Here is a 19,851-nt window from a genome sequence, read left to right on the forward strand (position 1 = left end):
ATAACCACCAGTATATATATATATATATGTGAGGCTATTGGGAAGTGGAGTACATAGATAGAAAATCCAGTTGTACACAGTTTGGGTAAACTCGCCAGAACAAGTAGGATTCCAGGTGCATATGTCCCAGACCTTTAGCTTTGGCGAGGCTACAGACACTTTTTCTTCAATACCAGGGTGGTTAAAATATCTGGACCATGACAGGAGAAATTATGTTAACTGTATAAATTTTTCCTGTGATGGTCCAGATTTTTGTGCTATCCTGCTATTGAAGAAAAGCATAGGGAAGTAGGGCTTCAACAATTTTGACATGTGTTCCGCAAAATTATTATCATTTAGCCTCTTTACAATTGTCCCTGACATATAATAACTTTTAACAATAGCATTAAAATGTTGATTAAAACATATATTTTGTGGCATGCAACTGTCTCCTTCCTCTTTCAACTATGCTTCATTTTATCAAGAAAAATGCTTTAAATCTGTGTATAAATCTATTTTTATCAGTCAGCTTTATGCAATAAAATATCAGGAAGGATCTAATTTATAAGCCTTTAAAGAAATAAGATATATTCATATATCAATATATAATCTGTGACTTTATGAATTTATATCAGCATATATCATGTTATTTGCAGTTGTAAATATTGATTTTACAGTCAAATTTAAATATTGATTTTACCCATCAATTAATATATTAAGACATTAAGAAATTACCTTAAGTATAAAACAGGACAATGGTAATAAAGAACAAAGACATTTTTCCCTATTGTTAATTCTGTCAAGCTGAGTTATTAGTACTGTCAAATATAAATTTGGAGTTCTGTGAATTTGCTGTTGCTTTAATTCATAGAGGAAATACATCAGATCATTGTGCATACTCACTTTTGGTTTTTCTTCCAGAAGTAACATGTCAATGCTATGAGCAAGACGGCTGTGAAGGCCCCCACACCTGCTCCTACTTTAAGCCAGAAATCAATTGATTCACAGGCAGAAACATTCTTCTCTGGCAAAGAGACACCATTTGTGCAGAGCTTCATTTCATTCCACACATAGTGTGTTTCCTACAAAATAAAACATAATGCGGTTATACAAGGTAAATATCTTGCAGATACTACACAAGTTTCAAATACTTTTTATATAAACATAATTTTTGTTATATCAGTGATACATCATTCTCATCTGATTACAGTCAGGAATAAGCAACCTCAAATGATAAAAGACAAGACTTGGTCACCCAAATATGCTTCATAGTACAGATATGTATGCAGTATTTGGCAATGTAATCTTCATTAATGTGTTTTAAACTGCAAATATTTCCTGTTATATTTTCAAGACCCACTTAAAGTTTGATTACATACAGGGCACACTGGTGGAACTAGGAAACTAGAAGGTGCACAATATTATCTTCACTGATGTATGGGTACAGGTAGAGAAAAGCTTTGTAGAAAGAATAAATTGTTTGCACAAAGGAAAAATGACTTGTATTACATATTCCAATTAGTGTAAAGAACTCTTAAAATAGCAGTATGTTTCCATTTCTAAGCAGAGATACAGTCACCTTAGTCACCTGTCCTAGCTGAACCATGGCTGCATAAACTGAAGTTTAGATTGCACACAGCTTTTTTTTGTAGATAACCATTTTTGGCAGTATATTAATGCCAAATATGTATGATTATGAAACACATTAATATCCATAAATGACACAAGAGCAGCAAAATATATTTTACTAAATATATTACCAAATAGTTTGCAAATCAGATACCTTCTACCTGGACCTAGTAAATGAGCACATTGGAACTCATTCTATAAACAAGTTATTACTCTTCAGATTACTTTTTTTTATTGAACTTTGTTCATATGAAGTTCATAAGTAGTTAGGTAGTTGGCTTATAATAATTACCTGTTGCCCATGTTTGCAAGCTCCCTCTATTTTCTGATAGTCACTCTCCATGCACAGTGGGCATGCCTCTGCAGTCTCCCAAAGAAAGTAAAAATTGCACCCATCACATGTAGCTGCTGGGCAATTTCTAATGAAAATAAAATAAAATTCAGTTTTTTGAATTTACCAAAATATATGATTTACCACTGAGTGATGAATTATGAAATATAATATACATTATAAAAAATATACATATTCTGGCTGCATGGCTTTACCTTTCTAACTGGGATAGTTATTACTCAAAGAGGGGTCATTAGAGGCTAGTCATTGTGGAGGTCTGTGCTACAAGTAGGAGGCCTGGTCTGATGTCACTAGGGGCATGAGATAATGGCAGAATACAAAAGAGGTTCTGAGGGCACTTCAAGGCTAATGAAAGTATGTGTAGGTAAATAGTAAAAGGAGACTTCAGTCATATTTATCAAGCTGTTACCTAAGCTTTATTTTGAAGAAATGTCTTCTAACCAATGCATGGATCAGGATAATACCCCCCACTAGCTTTTTAAAGTGGAGATATCTCCAACACCCATTCTATTAGACTTAAGACCACCATTAAAGGGCAGAACATCTCTGCACAGCATGTTGTTTTTAGGTTACAGCTTTTACAGAGATGGAACATAACAATTTATTTGTTATTGCATTTGTTATGTTAGACGAAATTAAGCAAAACACACTTTTAAATCCAATGTGCATTAAGCATACATTTACACAATGCAGAGCTGGTCCACTTGAATACAAAATCATGCAAAGGATATAAACTCTTGTAACATGTAATTCTATACATTTCCATCAGTCATGAGATTTTGGCCTTGTAGCTGAAAACTGATTTAGAAAACAGATTTAAAAGGTTAATTTACTAGTAGTGTTCATCACTAAGCCATAATCAATATCTTAAGAACATTAAGACATTCTGTGCATAAAACTACTAAAATGCATTATTATTCCTTAATAATATAGATTACGGGATTGTGCTGAGGATCTCTTGCAACTCTCTGAAGGGATACCAGCGTGCCCTGCGCCTTATATAGGTATAGGACCCTATGGGACCGATTTATTAAATCAATGTGTTTTCCAATCAGGCTTTTTGACGCCAAAAATCAGAAAAAGTTGTAGCTTAAAAAAATTACAAAGGGATTTATTATGTGATAAAATTGCGTCAATTCAGAATACGAAAATACTCCAGCTAAAACCTGTCTAAAAGATGTAGAAGTTAATGGCAGACAGCAGATGGCAGACATTTTTGGGTGTTTTGGTACTTATTGTGGAAAATATCGAAAAGGATGTGGTTTTCGCGACTTTTCTGTAACGTCTTCTTCCTGCTTTTTCAGTTCATATTTATTAATACATTTCATGACATTTGTGGTTTTAGAGAAAGTGAGTTTAGTCACGGTTTAAAAAACCACAACCACAAGACTGTTCATAAATAGTCCTCTATGGGGGGAATGTAACATGCTTAGTTATCGCAAAAAAATGTTAGCAAAGACATTTGCGCCTGTTATCAACCACGTTTGCTCCATTTTTGACTGATTAAGCCCTCAATGACTTCCTTGCAAAGTTTTTCTACCAAACTGCTTTTGCAAAGGTTCACAGTGTATGTTATAAAATTTCGCAAACCATTTTTTGCGACAAAATATTTAACGAAACTCCAGAGCAGGTGTTTAAGGTTCCCAATTCGCAATAAAGATTCTCAATGCAATAAAAACCTAACTAACAATATTACTTTGTTACAAGCAAATTTTTCTCAGCGTATTGTTCTTTGCGAATTTTATTACATTTCCCCCTATCTGGACTCAAGGTAAGTAACTGGCATTGATGGCTCAAGCCATTCTACCCTTATGAAAACATATTTTGTTGTATGTTAGCAGTCTGTAGTAAGTTAGTGAAAATGAACTGGAATGGGAAAAGTTTCCTCTCACCTTGGTACAGAAATGTCACCCTGGCCCAGCTTTGCAGGGTTGCACCTCATAGATATAACTGTTGCTCGACCTTGTTCACATGATGATGTAGTTGCTAAAGATCTGAAGAAGGAAAGAAAATTATAATTTATTAAAAAATCACATACAGTTTAAATTATATTTGTAATGTATTTATTTAAGTGAGCCAAAAATGAAATGGGAGTAATCCACAGCTGCCATTAAAATGTTTTAATTTATCTTGAGTTGGTCCTTTTTTTAAAAAAATCTGAAAATCAGCAAAAGTCTTTACTGCAACAGGCTCTATACTATCGTATAGAAAAAAAATTGGTAGATCATCAAATGTGGGCTCATTCAATGATTAATAAAATGTAATTGTTGTTCGGATACATATGTGGACTAAAAATGTAATAAGACATTCTCTTGCTTGTTTTCAACTTCTGCTTGTCTGACTATGAAAACCAAGACCAGACCATGTAAACAACACAGATATTAGAAATACTGTTGGATTCAGAAATTCTGAGATTCAACAAATGATTCTGCTTTTATGTTAAAAATCCTCAAAACTAAATATAATCATTAAAAGTCATTAAAATGACCTCTGCTCACGATGCAAATCTCCTGGGGCCAACTTTATCCCTATACTCTGGTGAATCAAGTCAAGGATAGTGGACCCAGCAGTCTGTTTGCTAGGAGTAATAGATGAGGTACTATCCACCAATGAGGTTAGAGTTCTATGCTAAAAAAAAGCATTAATTATGCACTGAATCCTCCCCTCCCTAACCGTCTGGAAAAAGTTGGTGAATGGAGCTCTTCCCCTTATTAACTTAACCTATGAGATAAGTGGGGTACATGATAAATTTGACAAGATTGTGGGGTACTGGTGTGATCAGAACTCTCTGGACATGTAACCTATCCTTTTAAACATGATGTAACCTGCTTTACACTACTAACTACAGCTACATGGATATTAACACTGGTAACTTTCAGTGATAGTATTCTCCTACCTGTACAAGCCTGTACAATTCTACCAGGCACTGTAATGTATTTTGCCTGTTTTGTGTTTGTTGTTGTTAAAATGAATAAACTTTAACTTTAAAAAAGTGACAGCCATTAAGCAAGTTGTGCAGTTTATTTATCATATTCTACAGCATTGATTTTTGGCAAATACAAACAGAACAAACAAATTATAAGCAATGAAACAAGTACAGAGAAAGCAAGAGATCAGAGGGCCCTCTCCATAAAATATTAAAAATCTGATACAGAAGCTCAAGACATAAGGTGTAGCATTTCTAGCCACTGACTTTCTGTGCCACTGTTTACCAGAATCAGCTGAACAAAACATGAACCATTTACTTACTTAAAGAAGAAATTCACATCAGGTATCTTTAAATGCGATGGGAATATGTCTGGACTAATGGTGATCCCACGAAGAGATGAATTGTTTGTAACACCTAAAAACACAAGAAATGCAATATTGATAAAAATGCACACATTAATATTAAAATAAAGTATAGGTGATGAAATGATTTGTATTACTTTATTATGAAATCACAAATGGGGGTTATTTAGAACCAAAGTGAAACCAACATCAATTCCAAGTCAAACTATAGATCCTATATATAGTTATAGTTATCAGCACCTTCCATGGAGTTCTGCAGGCAAGTTTTCACTGGTGAATAAGGAGAAAATGCATTCATAATAATCCCCAGAGTCTCTCTATTCTGTTTCTATAAATATATTATTTACATAGAATAAAAATTGTGATTGTAAAAATAGCTACGCAAGCCCCATTTCTATATACAGAATTTCATACCTAAAAATGAGTCTGCCAGATTGACTGACTGTGATGACAATGCTGTCCTGAAACCTTTGCTGTCTGATGGGATAATGGTAGACTGACAGACAAAGGTCTTTACAACATTAGAGTAGTCATCTGAATCTGCTTCAATGTCTTTTCCAGTTACATCTGTAATATTGTCTGTACAGACGGCCATCTTTTCCCCCTTGCAGATAAATGAAAGTAAAGTGAGTGGCATATTCAAGCAAGAAAGCTAATAAAATGACTATGCTATATGGGTTACATATTACAGTAGGCTACAAAGACTTTTATGGTAGAATTCAGCACAAGATCTGTTAATTTAACTCTTTTGTAACATCTCACTTTCAGAGTGTTTATGTCTCATTCTGTGGTGCCACCTTTTACACCCTGGAGAAATATTTAGCAAAAATACTTTTAAATAAGATAAATCAAGCTAAATCTTAAAAAATACTTACCCCATGCCCACACAAACTCATGTTAAAAAGATGGTAGTATTTTGTCCCCTTGGAAGTAAAACTTGGTCCATTTAAGAGCGTAGCTACTTTGCCAAGATTGTTAAAGTTGTAACTCAAAGTTTGGTTTTCATTAGTATAGGTCACTAGGCATTCACTGTAACAGGCAGAATGATCCTTTAAAAAACACATAGGAAAATACATAATTAATACTACTATTTCTTCCTTTATCCAGTTCCAATAAAAACCCAAGACAGTAGTTGTTTCTTTCCCAGAAGCAGCAATTACACTTGAAGCTAGCTGTAATTGTTTGCTTACAAACAGATAATTTATACATCATATATACATGTTTAGTAGACTAGTACCACAGATAGAAGAGTCTATTGAATCAAATTGATTCTTGCTGACTACTAGGCTAAAGTTTGGAGTATTTTCAATGTACCTTAAACAGCAAATATACAGAGTTAACAAGGAATAACATACATTTTTCAAGATTTCAAAGCAGATATTTGGTTTTGGTCTAAATTAATCTAAATGAAAGCATCTAAATGAAGCAGATTTTACATCTTAAGATTTTTTTCGATCACACAAAAATACTGCAACTGCAAACACCAGAAAGTATGCTTGGGTGTTTCTATAACAATGTGTAGGGTCTCACAGTGGGCTCCAAGAGATATTATTTATAGAAATTGGTTTACTAGCAAAATAAAACTGCATGTGGCTTTTTTCACTGTTTAATAACATATACAAAGTTTACAGTAAGTTACCTTATTACTTTTACTCCCTGGGCCGCAGGGGACACAGGCTTCTTTGCCATAAACCTGGTGTGGAGTTAAGTAAGTGTTGGGAGGACACTCTTTACACATGTTGCTCTCTTTATCAATATAGTGACCAGCAGGACAAGGCACACATGATGATCCCAATTGCTGTGGGCCCAGAGCACAGGCACGACATGATGATGAAACTCCGTCAATGGCATTAGTAACCATGATGGAATAGATCTTTGCAATGTCATTTACAAATCGTCGGCTCTATAAGAAAAGAAAAAATGTTCTACGCAAATAGTTCCTGTTATAGCTTTGGCAATCAAGTATCACTGAAACAGACAATTTCTGCCCAAACCTTTGCACATGTAATCAGATTTTGTGTCATAATATTGAACATTGGATTCAATTAGGCATGTGATTTATGACCTGTTATATGTATTATATCATGAATTAGATTGTAATGAGCCAAAATAATGTGGTTTTCATTATCCTTTCCTCATAAAGAAGCATGGAATATAATTATCTTCATATGCCCGTTGTATTAAACCATTTCTTAAGTCATTTAAAATGTGGCATTTTGAATATATTTAATGAAGTAAATATAAATAACCACACAAGCTGGCCATTGTAGTATAGAAGCAATAAACCTAGATTTTACATAAGCAATAAAAGAAAAACAGGATAGAGAGCAATTCTCAGCGCACTAGCTGAAAATGTACACTACACAGCATGTGCTGTGGAAGTGAGCAATCAATCATGTGTGACACCTTCAGGAGACTGTTGGGAAATGCTAAATATAATGCTTTATTCCATCAAATATAATGCTTTATTCCATCAATAGGAAATATTCCTAAAAATAAATGTTTTGCTCCTTATGGTTAATATTATATTGATGCAATAAAGTATATATAGGTTTCTATTATTAATATTTCCTGCTCATATTTCATATAATTTATATATACCCTTCATTTTTGTACATATACTTACATCTTGGGCTAGATTTGTCCTCTGGAACGCCCAAGTGAACATGTAGGTGGCATTTTTGTGTATTACATGGGTATATGATTGATATACTTTGCGTCCTGCAAATGATTCCACTAAACTTGTAGACTTTCTGTTAATATCCTGGAAATAAGGAAGAATTAACAATAATAAACAGCGTCAACAAAAATTGTCCCAATAAACTAATCAGTACAAGTGACACAAAGATAATGGTTTGTCATAGTAATTGCAGTTATAAAACACTGTGCAGTTCTTCAAACACTTAGCTGACTAACATTTTACAACAGTAATAAGTCGGACTAGTAAAGTTATTAGTGTCTTTAGGCACAACACAAGTCCTGTTCCTCACCATTAGCTGTTGTAGCAAGGTTAACAGTGTAGGACACATCACTGAGCAATACAACACTGTAATTTATTGTCTCTTTTTAGCTATTCTATTACTGAGGCTGCGAGGCATATTGGTACATTATATATTTTGAGAGTATAAGTGAACCTGTTGTCTATAAAAGAGTGGAGCGCACTCACTTCTTAGAAAATTTAAACTGTAGTTTATTGTTCCTGAAATGACAAATTGCACGATATCTCTAGATCTGCTTATGGGAAGATGGGTGTTGTGCAAGAAAGCATCTGTAGTAGACAATACAACTCAAAGTGTAGTGACAAACTTACCACCATAAAGTATAGCACACAGTCAGACACACAAATGTTTTCAAACACAAAGGTAACTCTTCCCAGTTCAGCTCCGGTGGCTCCAGTCACTGATGTGGGTGGCCTGGAATAAAAATAAAAGTAATCAAAATACAACTAAAAATATGTTGTATATGTCCTCCTTTAGAAGCTGCTTAAGTATCCCTTATGGCTCTGAGGGGGTTATTTATCAAAGGTTGAATTTTAGTTCAATGTGAGCTTTTTTAAACCTTGAATGAATGCAAATGAACTTGAATGAACTCACAGCTCGATCGGTTTCTTATTTAAGAGAAAACTTAAATGTAAGAAACTCGAATCAGCAAGTTCGAGTTGCGAAACCCCAAGACTCGAATTGATTGAGTTTTTATCGAAAAAAAACCCCTCAAATCGATCAAATTGAAAAAACTCAAACATCATGAAGGCTATTAACATCTTCAAATGGTTCAAGGGATCTCTGCCATTGACTCCAACATGATCTCGACAGGTTTTACATGGTGTAATTTTGGATTCAAGCTACAATCTTTCAGGGTTGGGGTATAATAAATCTCAATGAAATTGAGGGTTTTTTTTTACAGGAAATATCAATTTCTTTCTCAAAAATGACCTTGAAAACTAATTTTTTTTGTGGAAAACACAACTCGAACCTTAATAAATTTGCCCCTGGTAGATTGTGTTTAAAGGTGTAGTAAACTCCAGAAATGTATAGTTGAAAATAAAATATTTTATCCAGTCTTCAATCTTCTGACCCAGTAACTTCCACATCCTTCTTCCTTCCCGTCTGGTGCCCACCAGATATCTATGCTTGGGGCAGAGTCTGTAAAACTGTTAGGGGGCCAGGGAAGTCATAGATGAAGAGTCAAAGCTTTTCTGTCAGAAAAGATCTCGAAGTAACTGCATGATTATGAAACTTCTATATTTTCTTTAATTTTCAAAACTCTTTAATACTTCTTTTACTCTGTTCAGTACATATTACTGAATCAGGACAGAAAAGATTACTACAGACCACAGTTCCCTATAATTTCTTCTCAGTGCGAAAAATTTTTTATTTTGTGTGAAGATTTTAAACCTGTCTATGCTTTTTTAAAAACTGTGTGCACAGGTCAGAATTCATGCAAAATGTTTTGTTTTCGCATAAAATTCATTGTGTGCACCACAATTTGTTGTGTGCGCTGGCCTCAAAATTTATGTTGACACGCACAAGCACACAGCTTAGAGGGAACATTGCTACAGACTTTGATTAAGTTTGGTCAGACTGAGTCACCCTGAGAGGGATAGAAGGGTCTTTACACACTTGCAAACTAGAATGCAATAGCCAAATGGAGCTGCAGAAAAACATCTAATTTATTGAGGCTCAACTAAACAGGTTGATAATTGTATCCTATTTTGTCTAACAAATATATACTTTTTGACAAACATTTAGGGGCACATTTATATTGGTCGAATATCGAGGGTTAATTAACCCTCGATATTCGACCGTCGAAGTAAAATTCTTCGACTTCGAATATCGAAGTCGAATGATTTACCGCAATTCGTTCATTCGAACGATCGTAGGAAAAATTGTTCGATCAAACGATTAAATCCTTAAAAACAAACGATTCGAAAGATTTTAATCCATCGATCGAACAAATATCCTTTGATCAAAAAAGCAAGGAAAGCCTATGGGGACCTTCCCCATAGGCTAACATTGGTGCTCGGTAGGTTTTAGATGGTGAAGTAGGTAGTCGAAGTTTTTTCTAAAGAGACAGTACTTCGACTATCGAATGGTCGAATAGTTGAACGATTTTTAGTTCGAATCAAAGTATTTTTTATTCTAATCCTTCACTCGAGCTAAGTAAATGTGCCCCCTAACGTTTTATATGTGTTAAAATGTATTTGTAATATCATTCAGCCACAAAATAGTTTTACATAGTAATGAATTTCGATTATTTTCATTTTCCTTATTGTCAGAACCTGACATACTATGCCTGTAGTGTGAATCAGGCTACTACATGGGCAGGTATGAGAAATTCTGGAAATGTTTAGCACAGCCAAAAGTGCTCTGACACACTGATACAGTATACAGTACATAGTTGCAGCCAAATAATATGAATTCATATAATAAATTACATTGAATTTTGATCACCTTTAATATGTGAGATACTTACTTAAACCCTGAAATATGCAAATTTAGGATTAGATAATCATTGTCTGTTCCCCCAATGCCACTTTGGATGTGATCTCCTGCTACTTCCCAACCTAGAAAGGACAACAGAAGTATGAGTGTTTATTTATGACTCCCCTGATGTACTTTGCTGCTCTTCCATATTGCTTCTGAGTGATTTGTTTGAAAATGAAGTAAAACATATTATTTACTCATTTAAAATATAAACATAAGAAATCCATTGCTCTCTGCTCCAAGCACCCCTTTGCACTCTTGTACTTACACCTCCAGGGTTTGTAAATAACCCCTATAGTGTGTTTATTCATATGGCAATATTGTGATAATGTATTCATTATGTATTCACCCCTTTATTTTAATATTTTAAAATAAAGGGGTGATTCTTGCATAGCATTGTATATTGGCATCTCTACTATAATTATGCTGATACTATGTGAAAAATGCTGCAGTTGGTAAAAAAAAAAATGCTAACCTCATATGCTGTATTGAACCTCCCAATAATCCTACCTGAATGATAGGGTTCTTAAATCATGTTGAAATGAAAGTAATAGGAAAAAGGATTATGAACTGAAGGAGTCACACTGGTAAATAAATGAACTTTGGACAAACAAGCACAGCACAGATTCAGAGACAGAAAAGCATATTTTCTTTGGGCTTTGACACTAGGCTAATCATACAATTTTATTTTCACTGGAAAAAATAAAAGTGAATACAGGTATGAGGCTTTCCGTATAACCGATCTTTCTGTAATATGGATCTTCATACCTTAAATGTACTAGAAATTACGAAAACATTTAATAAATCCAATGGACTGGTTCTGCTTTCAACACAGATTAATTATATCTTGGTTTGGATCAGGTACAAGGTACTCTTTTGTTATTACAGAGAAAAAGGAAATCATTTTTAAAAATTGCAAAGAGCAATAGTCATCATGACTAGCCAAGGTCTTAGGGTTAGTTCACACGAGGAGATTCGGGGAGATTTTGTTGCCTGGCGACTAATCGCCTCGTCTTCTGCGCGACTATCTCGCCGAACTGCCTCAGCGTGTTTTCCCCATAGACTATAATGAAAAGTCGTATGCGCTAATGCGTTTTCATTAGTCGCCCATGAGGCAACTTCGGTCGACTATAGAAAATGCATCGCCGCGTGTGCTTTGCAGGAAAGCAGAGTCAGATAAACAGGCCAGGATAATAATGCTTGACTCTAAGGGGGTTATTTCGTAAACTCGAGTTTATCTCAGTTTTTTATTAAAACAAAGTCAACTAAACTCCCATCCACAATTTAACTTATTTATCAATAATTTTTCTTTAAAAAGTCTGAGAAAAAAAAAGGCACGTCAAAATCAAGTGTCAATTCAAAATGTACGATTGACGCTCTGAAAACTTGATGCGAATTGTTCCTGCGAAAACTCGATCATCAGATTTGTCAGATTCTATTGCTATGGGCCAGATTCAGTTCAGTGAGAATAAAGTCTATCACGTGAAGCATCATGAACGTGATTTAATTTGAGATTCAATTAAATTCAGAAAAGCGTATCTCTCTGTTTAAAAATTGAAGACTATGGGGAAAACGGAAACTGAATTTGGAGAAAAGTTTTTTCTCCTCGAATTGAATCTCATACGTGAGTTTTTCTATGATAAAGCATGAGATAACTTTTTCTCACTGAATTGAATCCGGCCCTCTATAAGAATATCCAGTGCAGATCACAATGTCAAGAAACAACTTCAGGGACATCTGCAATTGACTTCTACATGACCTTGACACAGATCAGCCATCAAATGATTACATTTTATATTTCCCTCTTTAGCTTGATTGTTGTTAATGAGTTTACCACTTTTTAAAACTTGTGAGGCCTATTTCATAGGAAGTCTAAACATAAGGTCACAAAAGTGCCTTGGGAAATATGGTTATCACATCCGTCTGTTCTATATGCACCTGCTTTATGGTAGTTATAAAATAACTGGTCTGGTCACAAAATCAGTTGCCGCAGAGAAGATGAAAGGTAATAAGCCTTAAAGCTGGAGGGAACTCACCGTTCATTCCATCACATTTGGAATTTCCAACATTAAAGCAAGATGTCTTCATGTTGCCTGGGAGGATGTTCCACCACTTATATTCAAATCCCAAAACAGGCTCTGTTCCTGCAGGGCATGTCTTACACTCTGTGGACAAAAATAAAAGAAAAATATAGTTATTCCTAATTTGCTATACAGTAATATCATCATCATTTATTTATATAGCTATTTAGTGAGGGGCGAATTTGTCCCGTTTCGTTTCACCACTAATTTCCCAAATTTCCCAAATTCGCAAATTTATTCACAGGAGGCAAAATGTAGAAATTTGCTGCAAATTCGTGCCTGGCGAATAAATTCGCCCATCACTAATAATATTCCATCAGTCTGTCTATTTGTTTAGGAGTTTCATAGGCAAATATTAAGCTCACAAGCAGATATTTTAAACTTGAAAGAACTGACTATGATCTCAGAGACAGCTGAACCAGTACTATACTTATCATCATAGTTAACCTGTATCAATATTCCAATATGCTGTATAATAAGTATACATATAAACTATACATATTACATATGAATATTGATCAATACAGAAGGTAAAGAGGGCCCTGTTTATTAAAGCTTGATATGCAATAATAAGACCAGTTGCATACATTTATTTCAAAAGTCCAGAAAACATTTCTCAGAAAAAAATATATATGTAGGGACCCATATTGTTAAGTTCCCCTGTGGTCTGAAAATCCCACATGGTTGGAAATGCCCTTCTGTGTACAGCTACTGTAAGGGGCACATTAACTATTGGTCGATTATCAAGAGTTAATTAGGTTTTAGGTGGCAAAGTAGGTGATTGAAGTTGAAACAGTACTTCGACTATCGAATGGTCTAATAGTCAAACGATTTTTAGTTCGAATCGTTCGTTCGATTCTAAGTCAGAGTCAAAGGTCAAAGTAGCCAATTCGATGGTCGAAGTAGCCAAAAAAATACTTTGAAATTCGAAGTATTTTTTATTCTAATCTTTCACTCAAGATAAGTAAATGTGCCCCTAAGTGTTGGAGCTAAACTGGATATGGGAGGGGGAGTGAGTACATCCCCCCCCGTGCAGTGTGCCCTGGTAGATTCCAGATTTGGCCAGAAGGTGTCACTGTTGAGCCATTTCTATAAAATACTGAGCTAGCATGTGCTCAGTCTGTCTTTCTCTTTTTCACTCCAGGAGGGAGTGAGTGGATTTGAGCAAACATGTAGGACCTGAGGAATTGTGAGACCAGTGGAGGGCTTGGGTGTTGTTTGTGTGCTTGTGACGTGGCAGCAACTACCTCTGTCCAACCAGAGAGGTATTTGGGCAGGTAGCGCGTACCTGGGGAAAGTAAGAACTCATGGGGGAAATGGACCTTGAGTGTCTTTATCCAACCAGAGTGGAGTGTGGGACTTTGCCTGGTTATGACAGGGTCGGACTTTCCACACTGGTTCCCAAGGGTAGGGGTGTTACTGATATTGTGTGATAATTTAGTCTATTGTTAATAATGCATAGCTGGAAAACCAGGGACTAGCTATTATTGCTGCTGAAACACTAAACTTATTTCCTGTCAAGTGCATCAGATGATTATTTGCTTCTCTCTTAAAATATCGCAAAATAATTGGGGATTTCCATACAGTTATTTGCACTGCGTCAAATTGGCTTGTCTATCCAAGCCTAAATATGTGTTAACATATTAAAATTAATAAGATACATCTGTCAAGTTGCTTTTATGGAAACTTGTTGTCTGGGAGATTGTAATGCATAATACTAGCTGAACTTTGACTTCTTGCGTCTTGCTTATCATGCCTACAGTCTCTAAAAATACTTGCCGCTTAATCCATTAGAATAGGTCCCAACAGGGCATGGAGAACAAGCAGATGTCCCATTGCTAAAATATCCTGGATTGCAAGGAGGACAGTCTTCTTTATTCCCAGAAGCAGGAAGCTTGATTGAAGCAGGAAGCTCTTCTCGACAAATCTTTGGCTCTATCCATTTATATATTACTTGAGTCTGAAAACAGCCCAAATGAAACATTCAACACATTCAAACACTCAAAACTCACTATGGTAGACCAAATAAGCAAAAACATTATTGTATCTCTTCAAAGCTCATGGGATAAGAACTAAATAGAGCAACCTAGTTAGTGGTGAAAGCATTACAAAGACAGCTCTATTGCTAAAGTTGCTAGTTTTTATTTAATATTTCACCTAGTGATCAATGGCTATGGCTAAGTCTAGAGTAAGTATAAGGTTTTTAATTATTTAGCAGTATTGGCTGACTACAGATCCAGCCAGATCTAAATACTTGCAAGCTCATACAACACAAGCAATATAGCATCTTATAAACTACGTCTTTATGCTGGTAAAACAATCCAGGCAGCTGGATTAATTAGAAAATGCTGGGAATAATGCAGAAGAAGTTTTTTTTGACTGATATTATGCTTTCATAAATAAATGATCATTATAATTAAGAAATAATGATTTGATAAATCAAAAATTGCTAACAGAAAGCTAAAATTCCAATTCTAGAATTCCAATAAACATTTAGCCAGTAGAGGTCACTGTTGACTGGAATCACTAAAGAATTCTCACAATGCGCAATAAACTCCCCTTTCAAATTCCCCTATATAAGGCTGATGTATAGTGCAAGTAATTTTTCTTTTTGCTGCACCTGACCTTGCGTTCACTGTCACATGGTGTGTGAATCTGGAACAGATCTTTTTTTGTACATGGAGGACGCTCTTCGCATTTGCTTGCTCCTTCCTCTGAAATAAAAGAGTAATGTCTAAGGAGTCCATTTACTTACAATAACATTTTACATTTTTTTTCGAATCTCTAAAAATGTGTGGCTTTTTAATTTTTTTTAAAAAGCTCTAAGAATGTAGAAAATTAAGTTTAAAAATCACCAATACAAAACTTCAGGTAAAAGTTGTCCAAGTCCTATAGAAGTCAATGGGAGCTGCGCTGATTCTATTGGACCACTTTAAATCAAGTCAGACTTTTAGAGGTTTTCAGATTTTTTTTCGCTAAGAATTGTCACAAAAACTTGAATTTTTAGAGGTTTCCAATGTATTCATATTTTAGCAAATCATTCAGCGTAATTTTCTGTTCATACTTTTTTATTAGGATTTTTTAATAAATCTCATAACATTAAGGGGCCGATTCACTAACTTCGAGTGAAGGATTCGAAGGTAAAAAACTTTCGAATTTTGAAGTTTTTTTTGGGCTACTTCGACCATCGAATGGGCTACTTCGACCTTCGACTACGACTACGACTTCGAATCGAAGGATTCGTAGTATAAATCGTTTGACTATTCGACCATTCGTTAGTCGAAGTACTGTCTCTTTAAAAAAAACTTCGACCCCCTAGTTCGCCATCTAAAAGCTACCGAAGTCAATGTTAGCCTATGGGGAAGGTCCCCATAGGCTTGCCTAACTTTTTTGGATCGAAGGATATTCCTTCGATCGTTGGATTAAAAACCTTCGAATTTAATTCCTAGTCGAATATCGAGGGTTAATTAACCCTCGATATTCGACCCTTAGTGAATCGGCCCCTAATAGTTTGAGGGCAGGACTCCACGGACGATTCCGCTGCGATCCAACGAGCTGCGCAATAACGCAGACGTCACATCCCCTAAATCTAGTGTCTCCAGTGAAATGTTGCCTGCAGCCATCTCAATTAGCAGTGCCAAAGTTTACAAATAACCTGTGTGCTGTTCTCAACACTTTCCAACTATATGTTATTGTAATTCCTTTTAAATAAATTTTTCTTCCAAAGCTTTAGTAAACTGCCAATGCCAACATCAAAATACATTTACCATAAAAGTAAATAGAATACTGAAACTTGATAACTGGGTTCCTTAAAGTCTGATTTAGAGCAGCTCTTTGCAATCAGAATTAAAAATAACATTTAGAAGGTATTATTGCCAATCCTTTTGTATCTAAGGTTTAGATAGCGACAATCACAAAGTTAAGCTTTATTGTGCCTAGTGTGACTGTAGGATTATGGGTCAATTATCATGCATAAAATATGCACACTCCTATGGGTGTTGGTGAATACCATCAGATAAGATTTTTTTAAACAGAGCACAGTTTAGCAATCTGACCTTTCACTTCGATCAGGCTTAAAAAAAAAACCACAGAGACTGGTTCTACAACTAGTCAAGAACACATCGTTGCAGTCTGTCATGTTTTCGGGCTACTTAGTGCACTTTAACTGCAGAAGCACAGGCATGGCACAGGCATGACATTTTTCTTGGACCACAACAGCACTGCATTCACCAAGCAGCTAAAAATATGTCAGTCTGCTGGCACACTTTGAAAATCTTACAGGGACACAGGGGCAAATTCACTAAGATGTGAAGCACCGAACGCTAGCGTTAATTCGCTAGCATTTGGCATTTTCGCTACTGCGCAAATTCACTAACGAACGCTGGCGTAGTTTCGCTAGTGTTACTTCGCAACCTTACGCCAGGCAAAGTTTCGCTAGCGACGAAACTACGCAAATTCACTAACTTGCGCAGTGTACTGAACGCTACCTTTTACGCTAGACTTCCTTCGCCACCTCATTCCTGGCGAAGCGCAATAGAGTAGATAGGGATTGTTTCAAAAAAAGTCAATTTTTTTTCTAAGTCCCAAAAAAACGCTGCCGTGTTTTTTACATGATGGCTGATAGGCTGAAAAAGATCGAAAATTTTTTGGGGTTCCCCTTCCTCCCCCCTACATTTCCTGACTCATGGCAACTTACCTAGACAGTGGGCACATGTGTAGGACAAAATAAAATTTTTATTTGCAGATTTGAAGGTTTTCTAGGCATTTGTAGTGCAGATACGTGTTCCTCCATTGAAATTTGAATTTCGCGCCGTATGCAAATTAGCCTTCGCTAGCGTAACTTCGCTTTATATAGCAAATCAACGCTAGCGCAACTTCGCAACCTTACGCTACCCCTGTGCGCAACTTCGGATTTTAGTGAATTTGCGGAGCCCTGGCGAAACTACGCCTGGCAAAGTGCGGCGAAGTGCGGCGAAGTTGCGCCTGGCGCAACTTCGCATCTTAGTGAATTTGCCCCACAGTGTTTAGGGCCCATTAGGGAGGTGGAGCAGTAAATAAAGGAGGAAGGCCAGTAAAGGATTCGTACAATTTTCGGACCGTGTGTGGAGAGTCCTGACATTTTTCATCCGGCAGAGATCGATCGGACAGGTTTGATTTTATCCTGACCGATCCCACCGGAGCCCATTGTGCTCTCATCGTTATCTGATCGTTCGGCCATAGGGCCGAACATTCAGATTACCCCCGATATAACCATGCCCGTTAGTGGCATATCAGGGAAAGATTGGCTTGTTTGGCAATGTCACCAAACGAGCCGATCTTTTCGTCTATGGCCACCTTAAGAGTACATATATTTATTTCCTGGAACTATAGCACAGTGACTGCAGGAAACCTGAATACTGCTGACATGAGTCATACAACACACATGAGTCAAATGCTTAAGTGATATCCAAAATGCCTAACATGTAAAAAGGTTTCTTTCCTGTCAGTACCAGTTGTACACATGGAACTATGTATAAGGATTGTCATCTACTAAAATGAAGTCCTTGAAAACAGTGCATACGAATAGAGCATTTTTACACCCTCAGTTTGGGAACAGAATTTACAAGCAAGAGAAAAGTTACACCTACCCGAATATTCTTTTTCCTCAAAACATTTTATGCACTCTTTTGCTTGTCTGTCTGAATATGTGTTTCTGGGGCAAATTTTACAAGAAGAAGATCCGGCTTCATCACTGTATGTTCCAGGCTTGCAAGGAAAACACTCAGATGTATATGCAACCCCTAAAAGTAACAGTTTATATATGTTAGAAACAAAATGGTGCTGGGATATTTTCTCTTACACTAGGACTAGGGTACAAATGAGGTCTAATACTAGATAAGAGCCAAAAATTAGTGCAAAAATGATGCCATACATAAAGTATTTGCATCACAAAACACTCATCGATAACCAATAAGCCCTATTTTAGTGCATGAGACACAAGGCGTACTTTACACATGACTTGAGTAAAAGCCCTCCTCATCCCTTGAAGACAAATATTTTTACCTCCAATGCCACATTAATACACATACTCTATGTAGCAGGCAATATATCTGATAATACATCTGTAAAAAGGGTCTTAAAGTGGTAGTTCAACTTTAATTAAATGTCCCCTTCTTAGCAACTACATTTTTTCAATATTTGCTTTGTTTTCTGCCTTTTTTCATCTTTAAAATGGGGGTCACTGACATTGGCAGCCACAACAACAAAAAATATTGCATTTAAGTCATAACTGCAAATATTGGATCATTTTAGGATAGTCCTAACTTTAGTATATTATAGAATGCCATATTCTTAGTTTATGTGCTTCCATCTGCCTGCCCCTCACCAATACAATGTTGACTAACACAGTCAGCGATGTTTCAGTTGGGGAAGCCACATGTCTCTGCACTCCCAAAAGGACAGCAGAGACAAGCAGCAGTACTAGAAAGGCAGAATGTAGTATGCAAAATGCAGAAAAATGGGTGATTGCAATTTTTTTTTGTACTTTGCACATTGGATTCGGTGTGGTAAATAACCATTAAAAGCAGGTATATTGACAGTGACATACAACGTGCAGACATGAAAAATATGCAACTGCTGCTAATGAAAATTGCTGTTTTTATTACCTTCAATTGTGATGTTCTTTATCAACACTGGCTTCGCCACTTTTGTACCCATAAGGATGCCTGTGGTTCTCCAATATAATATGTTTGTGCCTGATTTTAGAGAGACCTGCAAATATATGAAAGGTAGAATAATATAGATTATTATAGAATGGGGGTTTGTGCCACACAACCTCTGTTTGCCGTAAGTACTGACACTTACTGGTAATCCCTGTATCTTGTCAGTTTTGAAATCAGAGTTAGAGTTCTAACACATAGGCATTTTTTGCATGTTTAAAAATGGGAGCTGAATATGAACATTCTATTGTGTTATAAACACACATTCAGGGTAAAAAAATGGAACATCTGTTTACAAAAAGCAGTGAAACTTAACTGCAACTAAATGGAATTCAGAA

The 19,851-nt window shown here is 35.9% G+C and overlaps 1 protein-coding gene across 1 annotated transcript in view; it reads right to left on the reverse strand.

Moving 5' to 3' along the window:
* Positions 1 to 3,050: 3,050 nt before the first annotated feature.
* elapor2.L (endosome-lysosome associated apoptosis and autophagy regulator family member 2 L homeolog) overlaps positions 3,051 to 19,851 on the reverse strand; it is a gene marked incomplete at its 3' end in the record, with an annotated part of 37,911 nt that continues 21,110 nt past the window's right edge. Inside the window, 13 exon segments of the mRNA NM_001093278.1 lie at positions 3,051 to 3,954; positions 5,210 to 5,303; positions 5,666 to 5,855; positions 6,127 to 6,300; positions 6,891 to 7,154; positions 7,878 to 8,015; positions 8,562 to 8,664; positions 10,724 to 10,814; positions 12,771 to 12,899; positions 14,595 to 14,775; positions 15,441 to 15,529; positions 18,443 to 18,595; positions 19,460 to 19,565. Of these exon segments, the coding sequence (NP_001086747.1) occupies positions 3,849 to 3,954; positions 5,210 to 5,303; positions 5,666 to 5,855; positions 6,127 to 6,300; positions 6,891 to 7,154; positions 7,878 to 8,015; positions 8,562 to 8,664; positions 10,724 to 10,814; positions 12,771 to 12,899; positions 14,595 to 14,775; positions 15,441 to 15,529; positions 18,443 to 18,595; positions 19,460 to 19,565 (1,818 nt within the window).

The sequence above is a fragment of the Xenopus laevis genome, chromosome 3L, assembly GCF_017654675.1.
Source record: "Xenopus laevis strain J_2021 chromosome 3L, Xenopus_laevis_v10.1, whole genome shotgun sequence".
In the NCBI taxonomy this organism is placed as follows: Eukaryota; Metazoa; Chordata; class Amphibia; order Anura; family Pipidae; genus Xenopus; species Xenopus laevis.